At 38.2% G+C, this 18,407-nt stretch overlaps 2 protein-coding genes across 2 annotated transcripts; both read left to right on the top strand.

Moving 5' to 3' along the window:
* Positions 1 to 6,718: 6,718 nt before the first annotated feature.
* Positions 6,719 to 9,596, top strand: LOC113023198 (perforin-1-like). Its single transcript, XM_026169222.2, has 3 exons — positions 6,719 to 6,829; positions 6,964 to 7,499; positions 7,714 to 9,596. Exons 1-3 carry the CDS (start codon positions 6,821 to 6,823, stop codon positions 8,909 to 8,911), a joined length of 1,743 nt encoding a protein of 580 aa, XP_026025007.1. The 5' UTR covers positions 6,719 to 6,820; the 3' UTR covers positions 8,912 to 9,596.
* Positions 9,597 to 12,075: 2,479 nt separating this feature from the next.
* Positions 12,076 to 14,450, top strand: LOC113023197 (perforin-1-like). The gene is made up of 3 exons (XM_026169220.2): positions 12,076 to 12,217; positions 12,341 to 12,876; positions 13,080 to 14,450. Exons 2-3 carry the CDS (start codon positions 12,341 to 12,343, stop codon positions 14,257 to 14,259), a joined length of 1,716 nt encoding a protein of 571 aa, XP_026025005.1. The 5' UTR covers positions 12,076 to 12,217; the 3' UTR covers positions 14,260 to 14,450.
* The last annotated feature ends 3,957 nt before the right edge of the window (positions 14,451 to 18,407 follow it).

The following is an 18,407-nucleotide window of genomic DNA, read 5'->3' as shown; positions in this document are numbered from 1 at the left end:
TTGCTCATAATGTGTGTATATGAGACTACTTCATGTCATTAGCTTGTATCTAAACTTTGCCATAGTTTGTGGGATTTTTTTTAAATTCTTTTAAAATTTCCAGCAGGAAAAATCTATTTTTGTTTATGTAGTTTGCAATCGTCACTTTGTGTTGCAAAGCCTTAGCCTTTAGCCTTGAAATATGGTTTTATGGAGCAGTCACATTATTAATTTTATATATTTAACATTTTAAGACAGAAATACTTTTTTGGTTCTTTAACTGAAGACAGTTAAGAAAATTTATCAAATTATTTTCAATTCGTTGAATCAGCCTTGCAATGGATATCCCATAATTGAGAAACAAGAGCCGCAGAAAGTCCCATTTATGTCTACAGCACCATCCACTGGGCATCCATTAAAATATGAAGATGATACTCTCTGTGTGTGAGGTAGGAAGGAAGTAAAATTCACACATTGTTATCTTGGATGTTCTTAAGTTAATATTTGGGAGATTAGCGATCAGGTCTCCACCCCTACATTAAAACTATAAAATAGGTCAGAAGCTGCTGATCAGAGCAGAGTCAACATTGAAGGTAAGACTGCTAAGTCCTGCCTTGCACTATTTTTTTTAAGTTGTGCACATTCTCATTTTAGTGCACTTGTTCTGATTCTTTATTTGTGCTTGATTTGTCCTTGATGTTATTAATACTGATTTGCGATGCTCTCTTATTTGTTGTGACACTTTCATGACTTCTGTAATGCGAATGTGAACCTGTGAAGTCTGACAATCATTGCTTTAGTGTACTGATTAATCTTTGTTTATCTCCATCATTTTTTTTCTTCTCTTATTGTTTGACTCTTTCATATAGATGGCAAAGCTTTGGCACGTCCTGCTCCTGTGTTGGGCATGGAGTCCCCTGTGCCTTCCTTCCAGTGTGAGCTTCATTGGTACACCACAGGAGTTTGAAAAAGCTCCCTTTGGTTACAACTTGGGTGGCGAAGGCTTTGACATTGTGACGATGGAGAGAAAAGGTGCCTATGTGATCGACACTGAAACATGGAAGATTGGAAATGGCACTAAGATGTACCAGAACAGCTACATGAATGGAGAGAAGCAGAAGGTCCCTGCTGCTGTGGTGGACTGGAGAACCCTCCCCCAATGCAATCTGAAAGTCTCCAGCACGGTCTATGAGTCGGTTGAAAGTCTTGTCAATGATTCTACAGCATCGGTGTAGGAGCACATCCCTTCTCCTATGACAGTGGTTCTTAACCTGGGTTCGATCAAACCCTAGAGGTTCGGTGAGTCAGTCTCAGGGGTTCGGCAGAACCTCCGCCATGACATGCATGGCTCATTTTGTGCACCAGTAAAAAACATATCTATGTCTTGAATTTGAAAAAAAAAATCCTATTTTATTTTTCACTAAAGAGGGGTTCAGTGAATGTGCATATGAAACTGGTGGGGTTCGCTACCTCCAACAAGATTAAGAACCACTGTCCTATGAGCTCCTCTTTGGCTTACGTTTTCTACTCCAGAAACGGAGTCCTTCTTGGAACGTCAGGGGAGAAGTATGGTGAGTCAGTCAGTGTAAGAGCAGCTGTTGATGTGAAATGAGTTGATGACTAAATAACAATCTGATTTTATGCTGAATATCTTAGGTTAATATGCTGGTTTGATATGTAAGATGACCTGATGTGCAAAAATTATTATTACTTTTAAAATAGGTCAGCTGTTCAAGAGTCTGATAGCAGTGGGGAAGACGGAGTTGTTGAGTCAAGATGTTCTAGATTTCACACTTCTAAACCTTCGTCCCGAGGGCAGAAGTGTGAATAGTCTGTGTTGGGGGTGTGTGGGGTCTTTGAACCCGCAGAGGATCTTGGCCGACATACTAAATTTCCTCAGCCTCCTCAGGAAATACAGCCGCTGCTGAGAACTATAAACTTATTTCACTAAAACTATTATTTATTTACATAGTGCCAACTTACAGATGAAGTCCCTGCAAGAGAAAACGCCTATGAGCAGCACTTGGTGATAGCGGAGAGTGAATAAGTCCATTTCAGCATGGGGAGAGCTCCAGCAGAACAAGAGTCAGGGACGTGTTCGAGTGAGGAAATGGTAAATGGTAAATGGCCTGTATTTATATAGCGCTTTACATATCCAGTCATCCACCCATTCACACACACATTCGCACACTGGTGATGGCAAGCTACATTGTAACCACAGCCACCCTGGGGCGCACTGACAGAGGCGAGGCTGCCGGACACTGGCGCCACCGGGCCCTCTAAGCTAAGAGAAAGAAATGATGAAAAAAGAAAAATGACACACAGCAAATGTGACAAACCACAAACAGTATAGCTACAGAGATAAAGGCCTGGTGAGAAAAGCACCAGAGGGGGTGGAGGGGTGAATAGCACCTTACAACCAGAAAAACAACCAGAGCGCTATTTTGTTGATCCCGTTGCCAGTTTGGGTTCAAACCATCCTTTGTCATTCAGCTCACCCTCAAACATATCTTAGTCATGTTGCTATAGACTCAGGCTGCTGGAGGACTTCCATTGATCTATTAGCATTATATTCTTCTGCATTCACCACTTTTTGTCCTGCTGTGTTTACATGCTACTACTGCACGCCATTAACTTGTATCTAAACGTTACCACAGTTTGTGTTTTCCTTTCTTTTCCGTTGGTTGTTTGTGCTTTCTATTTCCTGGCCTTCTGCACCATTCATAGCAAATCTTCCTGTTAAAAGGATGTAAACACCAGTAAAGACTCGAGTGTTGCCAGCACTAAAATTTGTAACATCACTTAGCATTGCAAGCCACGTGGTTTATTTACAAATCTTGTTCCACTGCCCTGTGTCCTCCACCTGTTCTCCCGCTCATCGAGGTCCCGGCATAACTGAAATAGAGAGACCACAATTACTGGTTTTCAGTTGCCCTGCCAGCCTTCTTGGCTCGGTCCCTCGAGCCCGCAAACCACACCTCCATCACAGAGGGATTTCTTCTTTCTTACTATCGCCAAGTGATTGACTCATAGGGAATCATCTGATCACTGTGATTCTCTCTATCTAATATGCTATGTGTGTTTTTTAACCTTATAATATAAAAAACCCTTAAGATGACTCATGTCAATTAGTTGTATGGCTTCAGTCAAATTGATTCATATATTAAGTCTGCACATATTACTGTGTTTGGTGTCCCATTGTGGTCATATTATAAAAGAAAATGTGGCAGTTCAAATGAACTGTAATTTTAATAATGTTTTTAGAAAATGAAGCAGAATCTTTTACCCTCACATGGCAGCAGGAAAAATCCAATTTTGCTGATGCAGTTGGCAGTCATCACTTTGTCTCGCAAAGTTTGCACAAACAGATATATAAAATATACGGTATGTGTCATATCATTTAGTTAACATACGGTTGTGATCAAATACTCGCCTATTTCTTTTTAATTTTTATTTTTTTTACATTTGGAAAAAATAATAACTTTATTTAACTAAAAACAAAGTTACTATTCTTAAAAAGTCAGGAAAAGTTATATTTGTCAATTCTTTGCACTAGGCTTGTAATGCATGTGCCATAACTGAGAAATAAGATCAGCATAAAGTGCAAATTTATATCAACAGCGCCACCTGCTGGACACTCATTAAAGTAACAAGATGAGAAGATGATTTTCCCTTTACGTGCACTGCATTGACAAAAATACTCACTCGTCTGCCTTCACACACATATGAACTTGGGTGACATCCTGTTCTTAATCCATAGGGTTTAATATGATGTCACCCTTTCCACCTGTAACAGATTCAACTTTTCTGGAGAGATTTAGGAGGAATTTATGTGTTTATGGGAATTTTTCACCATTCTAAACTAAAAATGCTCCCGATAGAACTCTCAGGTCAGCTGATAAGTTGCTTCTAGTTGTTCCTAGAAGCAGGCTAAAAAACAGAGGAGATCGGGCCTTTGCGATTTCTGCGCCCGAACTTTGGAAAAGTCTGCCTCTTGAAATTAGGATCTCTCCAAGCCTTGACATTTTTAAAACCACATTTTTGATCTCTAGCTTTTAATTGTGACTGAGTTTTTTTTTGTTCTTTGTGTGTGTTTGATCTACTTTTTACTTGTTTACTATGTACAGCACTTTGGTCAACCTGTGTTGTTTTTAAATGTGCTCATAAATAAATTGATTGATTGATTCTTCAATAAGTGCATTTGTGAGGTCACACACTGATGTTACAGAAGGCCTGGCTTGCAGTCTCCACTCTAATTCCACTCAAAGGTGTTCTGTTGGGTTGAGGTCAGGACTCTTTGCAGGTCAGTCAGTTTCTTCCAAACCAACCATCATCCATGTCTTTATGGACCTTGTTTGGTCCACTGGTGCTCAATCATGTTGGAACAGGAAAGGGCCAACCCCAACTGTTCCCACAAAGTTGGGATCATGAATTTGTCCAAAATGTCTTGGTATGCTGGAGAATTAAGAGTTTCTTTCACTGGAACTAATGAACTAAGCCAACCTGTAAATAAACACAATTTGGTCAAATTATTTTACATTTACTCATATTTGAAAAACAAAAACAAAACTCATAGGAGTCTTTAATCTCCTAAAACATCCAAAGTCAAAACAAGATACAAAACAAGTACATCCTCACATAGTGACAGTGGGGTTTTTAACAGCATAACAAAATTTAGTCCCCATTGTTTAAAAGTATTAAACATTCTATTAAACAAAACAATATATAAGATTCAGAAACACAAAGTTGTAAATTTCCCAACATCAGGATACAGGATCTAAAAGGTTAAAACCTTTTAGTTGGTTATTGCCATTTACATATTCTTCATACTCATATCAGCCTGCAGCATGCAAGAGCCTATAGCAATGAGTTTTTCTATTACAGCAGAGAAATATTGTAATAATACTAATATTATTGAAGTTTTCACAAAATGTTTGTAAAGCCTTTACTTTTTAGACAATTCTTATTAAGTCACTAGTTATATAAGAGTTTCTTAATTTAATTCTTAATTATTTTCAAGAAGTAAAAAGCCAAAGAGCTGAAAATAGACACGTACATGTAACTCAGTAAAGAGTATTTTTCCTCCTTATATTTTTTGATAAGTAAGTATGAAGTGACTTGAAGGTAAAATACTCAAGTATTTTGAACTGTTCTGGAGTCATTCTGCCTAGTGACGCTCCACCACTTCCCAGGACAACATGCTTAACATTTTTGAAACTGCGATTTTATTACATTGTTTTCAATTATATGCCCCTCGTTAATGCACATTCTAGAAGCATTGTTTCCTGTCTTGAAATTTTGCACATGGAAAAACAAACAAACAAATAAACAAGTGTGTTCCTGATGTGGGACTCCTGTGAAGTCCACACTGTCTGATGAGTATCGGAAACTGTCATTTTTGCATAAACAAGAAAACACAGATGAAAACCTTTGCAAAAGACTTTAACTGTGCAACACATTTGCAAAGCGTCAACTAAATGCAGGACTAATTTTCAACTGAACGGCGCTCTGTGAACATAAACAGCGTGTTTAAGAACTTGTAAGGGTGAGGTGTGAAGTGTTGGTGTGAATTCTTGCTCTTGCATCTGTTTATTTAATATTCAATGTTATAATAACATCTGCTCAGCCCAGTTACCTCTGGACAGAAGTCCTGAGTGTCTCTCCGTTCAAAGGGTCCGAGTCTCTGATTCGAGGGCTATTACTACAATACGTTAACAGAAACTTATTTAAGCTGATTACGGCACTAACTACCTCCATCTGAAAGCCTAACCAACTGTGAGCTAGCTGACGCACCCCACAAAACACCAATGTTTCTTTTATCCGGGATATATAAAAATATGCTTTCCTATTGTACTTCATAAACATGACAAGCAGGTTTATATTTCAAAATTCTTTGTACGTATCCTGGTAGGCATGTTGGAATTTCCTTGTGCCTGAATGTGTCTGTATTTTTTATCAAACATTAGGTACAGTAAGAAAAGGAATGATAACACTCATCTGTGTGTAAGCTATTAATATCCTTTCAAAATCACATTATAAGAAATTGTATCAAATTGCAACAGAGTTCTGGCAGCTGGGCTTGCCAGCAATAAACTCTGTTTTCATGGTTTGCACAACAGGTTTGCAAGAGCAAAGCTTTTTACTGGGTTATGATGCTGTGTTGTCAAGAAAATATAAGTTTTATGCTGTTAGCCATTGAATTTCAGTGAGTCTTTGCATTAACCACAGGGGGAAAACCATTTACAATACAGTACTGTTCAGAATTCAAAATAGAACAATTACAATTAGATTTACAACTTAACATTCACTTTTGCTTCCAGGATGATAAATTGCTTGAATCCTTGTTTCTAGATATAAAGTAGATATAAAAAATTAATGTTATAAAACATTTAGGTTAAATGTAATAAATATTTTACAGAATATATAACCAAAAAATATTGACAGCAACTTAAAAGGAGGAGGTCAAACATGAAGATCAAATACACAAAACATAATCATCAACATCACCATAATTTGCTTTACACTTTACACTTCAGGTATTGCGTGATAATGTTCCAACCTCTCATTCTGGTCTCTGTTTGACCCTCTGGCTATTTATTTATTTGTCTTTAACAAGTCGCCTTCTTTCTTCTTCTAGTTCTTAGCAGAAGTTTAATTAATTATCGTCAACGCCTAATGGAGGGTGTGGGGTGTGTAAAAATGTGTGAACAAAACTGATTCAAGATAAAACTTGTGAGAAATTTGTTGGAACCTAGTTTTAAATACCCTTTCAAGACTCCACCTCCTGGACACTAATATCTTAAGCTGTCCATTTTGAGGCATCAAACAGAACTTCCTGTTAATGCTGATGGTAAGACACCCAAAACCTTCATTCTGTGAAACTCTGAGATTTTCCAGTTTTCATGGCTTTAAATTTCCTAAGATTTTAACTTGTATTGCCTTTTATTATATTTCCTTCTATTGTTCTTTATTTCCTTCATATAGATGGGAAGGCTGTGGCATGTCCTGCTCCTGTGCTGGGCATGGAGCCCTCTGTGTCTTTCATCCAGTGTGAGCTTCATTGGTACACCAGAGGAGTGCAAAAAGGCTCACTTTGTCCCTGGTTACAACTTGGCTGGAGAAGGCTTTGACATTGTGACGATGGAAAGAAAAGGCGCCTATGTCATCGACACTGAAACGTGGAAACTTCAAGATGGCACTTGCAGAATGTACAGAAACAGCTACATGAATCAGGTAAAACAGAAGGTCCCTGTTGCCGTGCTGGACTGGAGAATGTTCCCCAAGTGCAGTTTATCAGTCTCCAGTACACTCTATGATTCTGCTGAAACGCTTGCTAATGATTCCACATCATCTGTGTCCAATGACTGGAAAGTTGGCCTTGATATTCCTGTTTCTGGTAGCGTTGGACTTGGGCTTGGTTTTGGAGGCTCCCACTCCAAAGAATCTACCTTCGCCATGCAAAAGTCAAAACAAGATCGCTACACTTTCTTTCGCCATTCTGTCAAGTGTAACTTCTACAGGTGAGTATTTGAACAGAATTAATTCAATTCCTAAAAACTACAAATAGTAAACAGTCCTATATATGCAAATCTTTCTATGTTATTCCAGTAGTTATGTTATTTGCAGACAGACAAACTCATCCACAGTATTTTATCATATGGGTAAAATTTTATTACCTTTATTATATTATTGCTTACATTTTTTAATTTTTTGTTTTATTTCTGTCCTTTACAGTTACAGACTAAAAGCAAATCCTCCACTGAGTCATGATTTTGAATCGGTTGTGAAGGCCCTTCCTTATTACTCATCTGCAACCAAGCATTTATACCGGAATTTGGTTGAGACATATGGCACACATTACATCACACAAGTGTATCTAGGAGGAGAAATGAAGGCCGTCACTTCCATCAAGACCTGTCAGGCGGCCATGAATGGCCTGTCAGCTACAGATGTCAACGACTGTCTCACAGTGGAGGCCTCAGTTAATTTCATGAGCTCTGCCAGCATTAAAACCATGAACAAAAATTGCGAGGCAATGAAAAGGAAGTTAAACCATGGGCAAAGTTTCAGCAGTACATTTAGTGAGCGATTCACAGAGATCATTGGTGGACACATTAACGGAGCTGATATCCTCTTTCAAGGGCAATCAACATCCGTAATGACGGACTGGGTCAAGTCTCTTAAATCCATACCTGATGTGGTCCGATACAATATAAAGCCCATGCACATGATTCTGCCAAGCAGCCATTATGCCATTGCGGGACTGAAGCTAGAGGTGGAAAAGTACATTAAGAAAAACGCATTGATGAAAAAATGTTCGGAAACATGTAAGATTGGATCCAGATCCAGCAGAAGAGATCCTTGCGCTTGTGTCTGTAATGGTAATAAAAATATCAAGTCGAACTGCTGTCCTGCTGGGAAAGGTCGTGCAACATTGAAGGTGTTCAATCTTTATGCAAAGGGTCTGTATGGAGACCAGTGTACTCAGACAGATGGTTCAGTAGAGCTTAAATATGGTTACCAGATAGGGCGCACTGCTATTATACCAAACAATGATAACCCCAGTTGGTCGGAGGTATTTGAGTTTGGACCAATCACTATTAACACGAAAGACAAATTGGTGTTAAATGTATACGACGAGGATAGATACTGGAACAGTGATCATCTTGGGCAGTGTCAGGTTAAACCACGCAAAGGCTGGTTTAATTACAGCTGCATGCTTAATCATGGTACATTATTCTTTTCCTGCAAAGTAGAGTGTGCACCAAGCCTAGGTGGTGACTACTGTGACGAGTATATCCCCTCACCCATGAGTCCCTCTTTGGCCAAAGTCTTTCATACCAGAAATGGTATCCTCATTGGAGAAACTGGTGAGCAGCATGGCAAATTAGTCAAGCCGGGACTTGAAGTAGGACAAAGGGAGAATATGTGATGCATACATTACTTTTATATTGTTGCTTCTCATTTCTGCTTAACTGCTTATCATGTGGAACCATTCCTGCCTCATATAGTAATCGCAAATATATTGCAATATTACTGCATTCATGTATTCTTATTAAAAACGTGCCAGTAAAGCAGTCACAAAAACAACATCGGTGTCTGTGCGTTTGCTTCATTTGTGGTGATGTTCATTGACTTGAAAACATTGTGAAAAGATAAATAATAGAAAGAAGATCCAGGACTGTTGAGCAGCTAGAATCTTGTATGAGAAGTTCAAAAGACTCTGAGCTGGTCTCCTGAGTTCCCAGACATTTACGGGCCGATGTTAAAAAAGGGGGGTAAACGTGACCCTGTCTCAACTCTTTTTGCGATATGTTGCATCAAATTCAAAATACCCTTGAAATTTTTGTTTATGTTTTCTGTTTTATTATGAACAAAATATGGGTTCATGAGATTTCAGATGATAACACTTTATTTTTATTTAGATTTTACACAGCATCACTTTTTTTTTTTTTTTAGAATTGGGGTTTTATTTTTGCTTAATTTATTAATGACAAACATATTTGTGACACTTTCAAAACCCAGCATTCTTGTACTCTGTAAAACAACATCATTGCGTGCATTTGCATGTGTCTCTTGCATTGTTTGTCCAATAAAATCTACATTATCTATCTGAATTATTGTGTCAGTAGATGTCAGACTAAAAGCTATCCATGAGCCAGTTTTAAGGCATTAAAGGTCTGTGGGTAGTGATTTGACATGTGCCACTTTTCACTCTTAAATGAAAGAAAACCGAGGCAGTTCTCTCCGTGAGTATCTGTTAACGTGAAGTTTAAAGCTTCACGTGGGAAACTTATATTAGGTATGATATACACATTCACAGACATCATTGGTGGATATGATATGTGTGTATTTGTTGAGCTTCTTTGAACCTTTAAGGAAGAAAAAGCTCATTTTGTGCAGAACATCTTGAAAATACGTACATATGCTTCAATAATGTGGGAGTGCCAGCAGCAAACTGTAACTCTTTCATTGTGAAAGTGTATAGGCATTAAAGCATACATGTGAATTTGTTTGCCTTCTTGTATGCATATAGGGCATGCATGAACACATCTGCAATCTCCAAAGAATTCATTTCGGTAGATCAATGCGTGGATGGTTGCATGCATACATGTTTTCACAGAGCAGATGCAACTATGTTCCCCATGTGTATTGCGTATTTACAGAAGCACAAAGAGTCCTCTGAGGATCCCGACCAATCACTTTGCCTCTGTGTGATGGCACACCTCCTGTCTGTGTTATAAATAGAGAATAGATGCATCAATTCCCTCGGGTCAAACAGCTCAAGTTCAAAAACTTCATCTGGCTGTTTTGACAGAAGGGAAAAGGCACACTCCACAAAGACAGACGGTAGCTGGTAAACAGTGTAACCCTGCTATTACAGAGTCACGTTATAATGTGTTAACTGCATAATGAAGGGTAAAATGCATGTTTATAGTTCTGACTGTTATGCAGCCAGCAGCATCCTGACCAATCATCGATTTCACATTGAAATATTAATAGCATTATTTATTCCTGCACAGAGAAACATGGAAGGTTTATAAATTATACAGAAAATCTAAAAAAAAAAAAAAAGCTATGGGAAAGTTTGAAGTCTGTTATGTGTGTTTCCATCATTTCTACATGAAACTAGCGCCGCTTTGTGGTACATATGTGAACTGCAACTACTTACAGCACTGAAGCAGAAATCCAGTATGGATGTGTGCAGTAACACTGCAGCACAGGATGGACAGCAGCAGAAGAAGCCGAACATCTTTATGCAAACCAAACAGCCACATTTATGCAAATAAAGGAAACCTTTGTTCTAAATGCACATGTGCAAAATTCCAGATATTTCCCTGTACAAACCCCACCAGTCATGATCTGAACATACACACTGTCTTTGCAACTATTATGTCAACATATGTATTTAAATACAGAGAGATTCCTCCAATCCACAATTTTTTCAAAAAAAAATAAGATGAAGGAAAATGAATAAATGGATGGATGAATGAAGAAATGTAAAAAAACAAACAAACAAAAAAACAACCAAAAAAATCAACCAAAAAAAAACAAACACATCAGAAGTAGTGGAATATAGCTGGTCTAGGTACTGGTAATTTGATAAAATCTTTGGGGCTTTTTGGCTTCTTCAGCCAGAGCAAAGACACACATGCTTGAGCGACTGGTGATTTTAAATTTGTTATAGGTGTGAAAACCCGCCTTATGACACCTGAGGCTCCAGCACACCTGTAACTCCAAACTGGAGAAACAAAAGAAAATGGATGGGCAGATGGATGGTTTTATTGTTTGTTTTTTTGATGGAAGGAATTTGTTTGGACTCATTTCTGTTTTTTATTGTGAAAATATTTTACAAAAAGGTCAAAGTAAAGGTGGAGTGGAAATAGTTTAACTCTCAGACGTTCAAGGATGTCAAAAGCTTACTTGATCTCACCAGCTTTAAAAAAAAAAATATATATATATACACAGGATTAGGATTCCGTAAGCTTATGTACAAACATGTTACATTGATGGGAAGTTTTTCCTCTAACATTGTGCAACACATTTAAAGAACACAGTATCACATTACTTTCTCAGAAACAGAACTACGCCCTGTGATCGCAAACAGGCTGTTTGTGTACGTGTAAGGGCGAGGCGAGCCATAGTGGTGTTAACTCAGCCCGTTTTCAACTTTTCACCCTCACATTTTTAGGTTCTTGTGTATAGTAGTTTTTATACGACCAACTCCTTTAAAAATGCGGAATCCAGTAGCGAGAAGTTCCACACATACGATTTATTTTATTCTGCACGCCCACAATCAATACTCTTCACATTTTTTATTTATTAAATACTTCTCTGGACTTCACATTTGTTCATTTTGGGTTGGGATACAGGACATATTAAAGGACACCTTTAAACAAAAGATGTCTTGAAAGATGCATTTTGCTTCTGTTTTGCATTCGTATTTATTTTCTAAACGAATCCATTTATTTGGGACTCAGTCTGACAAGTAAACATTTTCTTTTTGTTTTTGTTCAGATTGATAATTTCAGAAAATTCTTCATGTGAAACAAAAAACAAAAAAAACTGTTTTAAAAAAGTCTCTGTGAGACTTTTTGAACATGGTGAAGTGCACATAATGTGTGAATGCTGATAATTAGATGAGACAGTATTGACTCCACCTCCTGCATATTAATGTTACAGTATACAGTCAGTCGGACTTTGACAGCACGATCACAGTTTGCAGTTCACAGTCAAGGTAAGGTCTTCTTCATAGTCATTATGAAACTATTGCACTGGGCTGAAAGTGTCAATTTAAAGATTGCTTTGTTTAACCATTTTATTTTTGTTCTTCTGTTATTTTTTTATTTCATCTACACAGATGTTTATGCTGTGGCACTTCCTGCTCCTGTGCTGGGCTTGGAGTCCTCCGTGCCTTCCTTCCAGCGTGAGCTTCATTGGTACACCAGACGAGTGTAAAAAGGCTAATTTCATCCCCGGCTACAATCTGGGTGGAGAAGGTTTTGACATTGTCAAAATGGAGAGGAAAGGAGCCTCCATCATCGACACTGAAACGTGGAAGACTGGGAATGGCTCTTGTAAGCTGCAGAGAAACCCCTTCATGAAAAAAGAAAAGCAGAAGGTGCCTGTTGCTGTGGTGGACTGGAGAATCATCCCCAGGTGTGATTTGAAGGTCTACAGCATAGTCTACGACTCCGTTGAAAAGTTTGCCAATGATTCTGTGTCAGCTGTCTCCAATGACTGGGAAAGCGGCCTTAATTTCTCTGTAGACGCCACTCTGCCTTTTCAGCCAATTTATGGAGGTTCCCGGTCAAAAGAATGCACCTTTGCCATGCAAAAGTCAAAGAAAGACCGTTACACCTTCTTCCGTCATTCTCTCTCTTGTAATGTTTACCGGTGAGTGTGGTTTGCTCTTTACCAAATGTGTATGTTGCTTAACTTGGAAATCCTTAGCTTGAATTTTTCCATTTTTTTTAAACCTATAGCAAAAGCAGTTAAAAAGCAAATTGGTTAAAAAAAGACAAAGAATTAACTTTTTCTTTGATTGAGATTTAAATTAAGAAGTTATAACCACTGTTTGTGATCCATGTCTTTTACAGCTACAGACTGGCAGCAAAACCTCCACTGACGCATGAATTTGAATCAGCTGTGAACTCCCTTCCTGCTTATTCACAAAAAACAGAGGAATCATATCGCATTTTGATCGATACCTATGGCACGCATTACATAACACAAGTTCTTCTCGGAGGAGACATGAAGGCCATCACTGCTGTCAGGACATGCGAAGCGACCATGAACGGCCTGTCAGCAACAGTAATCAATGATTGTTTGTTAGTCGAGGCTTCGAGACGCTTTGCTCATTCTAGTAGCATTAAGTCAATGATGCAGTACTGTAACTCAATAAAGAAAAAGCTGTCCATGCCAAGCTTTAGTGGTAAATTTCATGAGCGGTTCACAGAGGTCACTGGTGGAAACATCGATGGAGCTGATGTACTCTTTCAAGCGCAGTCAGATGCTTCTGTTTATAAGAAATGGCTCAACTCACTAAAAACTACACCTGATGTGGTCCAATACAACTTAAAGCCACTGCACACCATACTGCCAACTAATCATTCTGCCATTGCTGGACTGAAGTTGGAGGTGGAGAAGTACATTAAGAGAAATGCTCTGCTGAAAAAGTGCTCAGAAACTTGTAAGATTGGCCACAGAGTGAACAAAAGAGATCCTTGTGCTTGTGTCTGCAACAGTAACCAGAATGTCCAGGCGAACTGCTGCCCTGCTGGGAAAGGCCTCGCAACATTGAAGGTGTTCAAACTTTATGCAAAGGGCCTGTATGGTGACTGCTGTTCTAAGACAGATGGTTCAGTGATGGTTAAATATGGTAAACAGGTAAAGCGCACTGCCATTATACGGAACAATGATAATCCCAAATGGTCAGAGGTATTTGAGTTTGGACCCATCAAGCTCAACAGTAAAAATAAACTAAGTTTTGTGGTTTATGATGAAGACACATACTGGAACAGTGATCTGCTTGGCAAGTGTTCAATTGACCTGCGTAGCGGAAACGTGACCGAAAGCTGCATGTTTAAGCATGGCACCTTCTTCTTTTCATACAAAGTGGAGTGTGCGCCAAATCTTGCTGGTAGGCTTTGTCAAGATTATGTGCCGATACCTTCTAGTCCCTTTTTGACGGAGGCCTTCGCCAACAGCTATGAGATGCTTGTTGTAGAGCCAGGAAAGATTTATGCTAAAAGACTGAATGATGATACCGAAATCTGATTTTTCATTAACCTTTGATGTTATTTCTTTGCTTTTTCATTTTGCTTTGTCTTTTATGTAAAAACATATCTTTGCAATTCATCAAATGCATTCAGAGGCAGCTTTATGAAAAGAATTGTTGATTCTTTTTCAGGCTTTTCTTTGTACTATCAATGTTACAAAATCTGCAAATTAAAGCACCGGCAAAGACAGCGCTGCTTTTGTGTGATTTTCTTATTCAGTGCAATTATTTCAATAATATTGCCAAATCACAGCTAAATGTTTTTATTAATAATAGCACACTAACGTAATAGCCTGCAGATAGGTCTTGTTTTAACTGCTTAAGCTCAGTGTTAGGTTACAGTGTTAGGTTAGTTAGTGTTAGTGTTACCAACTAACTAACTAGTGTTAGTTAGTTAGTGTTACCAGTGTTAGGTTACAGGTTTATTTTTCTTACTGCATTCAGAATGTCTTACTGCGTGTGAAATAAACAAAGACTTAGTTAATAAATAAAGACATGTTTACAACAAAGACTGTGTTAAAATATTCAGTAAGATTCTGACAGGCTTCATGGCATTCGGCTTTTTTACACAATGACAACAAAACATTTAACAAGTAAATCTAAACAGGTTCATATTAGAGTTAGTTCTCATACTGTGCTCAGCTTCTTGGGTGTTTGTGTGTGTGTGTGTTATGTAGTTGAATAACACCTTTCTCTATACGTTTGGCCACCATCGTTAAAATGACGTCTACGGTATTTGTACATTTTTGCAGCCTGCTATGAGATGAACTGCAGTTTTGACACTTCCATGTTGGCTTCATTTTTCAGTCTTGTGGATGCTTGATAACTACCAATATAACTGTCCCTCAATCCTAACAAACAGGCTTGAAAAAGAATCAAGAAAAAATTAAATAGTAAAAATAAAATAAAATAAAAATAAAATACCAGCTTTGTGGTGCATTAACTTTTAAATATAAACCATCCTTTAATGTTAATATGTAACATCAAAGACCCTTTTAAGCCTTCTTTAAAAGAACTAATAAAGCTTTTTTGAGCTTTCTTTTCCTTTACAGTGCATCGTCTCTACCAAGGGATCTCATCTTTAAATACTTTAAAATAAATAAATACAAAAATGTGTGAATGCAATTTATTAAGTATAGACAGATTACACTTGCAGACGTGACTCCTACTTGCACATATAAATAGCCCAGATACCAGCAGCTTTAGCCTGTTACCATTAAGCAGTCAGGGCAGGCAGTAACTTCTGTGCTGCAGGCTTTGAAAAAGACTGGGTTTCAAGGGCTACAATTGTGTGTATTCAAGGTCCATCAAAGCTTTTGCACCGTATAGAGTAGCAGCATGCATCAAGCGTGCACACTCTGTGTTGTCCTCGGTGCTGACAGTCATAACTTCAGAATCTAAAACATGAGGCGATGTGTTGCCACTGAAGCAACCTCCCCCATGGGAAGTCCCTGCAGGGACCAAGAAGCTTTTGAAGAATTCAAATTGTCTTCCTGTTTCAACCAGAGGGACCAGGGTCCAAATGAAGCTCTAGGGACATTGTTTTACCCCAAGAAAGTCCCTGATCATGTGGCAGTATTTGAAGGATCAGGAACCTTTCCCGCTAGGGCTTGTAATGTTGAATATTTCTAGGCAACTTCCCACTACATGATTTTGGAGCTAGCGTGAGATGGCACAGTACACAACAGATGCCTAAAGGACCGTTTCAGCATTGGTGTTTGCGCTGTGGTGCAGGAGTCAGCTAAACTGGGATGGACTGTTATCTCAGCCTACTGCAGATTTTATATTTCAAAGGTGGTGTGTTTCCATGTTTTAGGAACTGTTGGTGGCTATACAGACATGTATACCATTACATAGATTTACTTTGGTACATTTTAATTTATGGCTATATTTAGACTTCACAACACAAGTACTGCTTGCCCTGCTTGTCTTAAAGGAGTGCCACAGGAATATGTAGAATAAGTACCTTTTAAAAATATATTTGCATTGCTGAACAATAACGAGCAGACCAATAAATGAAGAGGTAAAACCAGAAGCCCGAAGAGTCTGCCAGTGCACTTCCAGATTCATACAACATTACCATATGTTTTGGTTTTGATAAATCTGTGGAATTAAAATCCCTATTCCAGACTCTTAAGTGGATGGTTACACAAATCAAAGAGTCAGTAATAAATAATCGAATTATTTTATGCAATCTGATCAGGGATGCAAGACAATACAGAAGAAAAAAAAATAAGAAAACAGGAATTTATTTACAAAAGCAGTTCTCACAGAATGCAACATTTAAATGTTAAACTTTATGGAATTAAATGGATATTTAGAGAATGGTACAAATGATGAATTTGACCTGCATAGTTTGCCTCTTCATAACAGTGGGGGTGAGTTTTGTAATCTACCTGGTGAGCTACCTGGAAAGCATCTGCTTGACACAATTCTGCTTCATGCCATTGAAGTGGACGTCTTTCCACTGTTGGACCCTTTTTCATGGAATACGTGACAAAGATTATTGCTCGTACAAACCATCCAAGAAGTATGGTGAAATTCTCATATTTTCATAATACATTATTTAGTAAATAGTAATGTAATTAGTGCTAACTACATCTGATATGTAACTTCATAACCAACCTAAGTGGTATTAGCTGATAAAAATAAGCACACTCACAGCAACATGTAGGTTGTCCACTGAAAATTTCATTGGTTCAGATTAAATCCATTTTAAATCAGTAAACAGTGTGTATTATTAAGAGTAACTATACTCATGTTTCTTTGAAACGGGTGATGGTCTAATATCATTTATAAAATCTCTTTGTTTGCCCACAAACTCCTCCTACAATCAGAAACAAGCACATGAGCTCTTTGGTGGAGGTAAGATGAGGAGCTGAGCAAATAAAATTGGCACACAGGTATATTTTAGGACTGTGAAGGGTCCAACCTGTATCAGAGGTGATGGTGGTGATGATATGTATTGTATTGTATATGGTTGTGTTGCCTAGTAACAAGTTATTAATCCAAATCTAAAACTTAATATGATACAATGCTTTTTGAAGCATTTTTTCATTTTCATTTCATAACAATAGCATTTACCTAAAATTTAAATGGCACACGATACATCATCATGTTTACTGGTAACCAACCACAATGGACTAAAATCACAGACCAAATGATACTGTCGAATGGGTATATTAGTATACGTAACTGACCATACATAAACGATGACGGGTTTACTCCTTATCTTTGTCAGAATCAGCGGATTTACTAGAGTGATACACTCCTTCCTCTCAGACTGTGCAGATATATAAAAAAAAAACACACAGTAAAGAAAATGAGTCCAGTCCAGACAAATACTTTGACACAGAGTTCATTACACAGTACAGTACTGTTATGTATAATAAAGGAAAGTACATCAAAGTGCTGAGATCTATACCTTTATCCTCAATTTCTTGCTATCAAACAATGACCCCTTTACCAGCAGCCATTATTCAGACTCACTCCCATTTCCAAAACAGGTCATCTTAGTTCTTCAACTTGACAGTCTCCTGCTGGTCTGGCTTATCCACACCCCATTCCTTCCTCCTTCCTTTGCTCTTAGAAGAAAAGAGACAGAGACGAGGGGATTTGCCTCACGGTAGGTAGCTGTTTTATGTGTAGCATATGAAAAAAGAGGTTTTTTGGTGAGGCTTGGCAAAGAGAGCCAGGAGCCCACTTGACGAGCAGCGGGTCTTAGAGCTGGATGATTTGTTTGGAGAAGCCCTCTCCAACCAAAAGGGGGATTAACTGCACACAGGTTCCCATGGAACCACAGCGAGATGGAGAGGGTTTGTAGAGGTCGCCACACCCCCACTTGACTAGATATGCATGCATGCATGTACACACACGTGAACAAAAACATAGATATGAACAGCATGCAAGACTTTGCACCTGTCCTCAAAGTACATTCCCATGGGCACAGAAACAGTAAGTAAGTAGGTGGGTCTTGTCTAGGCTGGTTTGCTGTTTACGTCACAACCTCTGGTCCTTCTTAACTCGCAGCGCAGGATTTAATATCTGGTCGATCTATAGTTAACCACAGTTAAACTTAGGATGGTAAAATAAAGATCCTGAAATGCACAAGTAAATATAATCAATTTCTCTTTATAGCTAAAATAAA

This window comes from Astatotilapia calliptera, chromosome 6 (assembly GCF_964374335.1).
Source record: "Astatotilapia calliptera chromosome 6, fAstCal68.1, whole genome shotgun sequence".
Classification (NCBI taxonomy): domain Eukaryota; kingdom Metazoa; phylum Chordata; class Actinopteri; order Cichliformes; family Cichlidae; genus Astatotilapia; species Astatotilapia calliptera.
The sequence above is the reverse complement of the archived record's forward strand: the minus strand, read 5'-3'. Positions and strand labels throughout refer to the sequence as shown.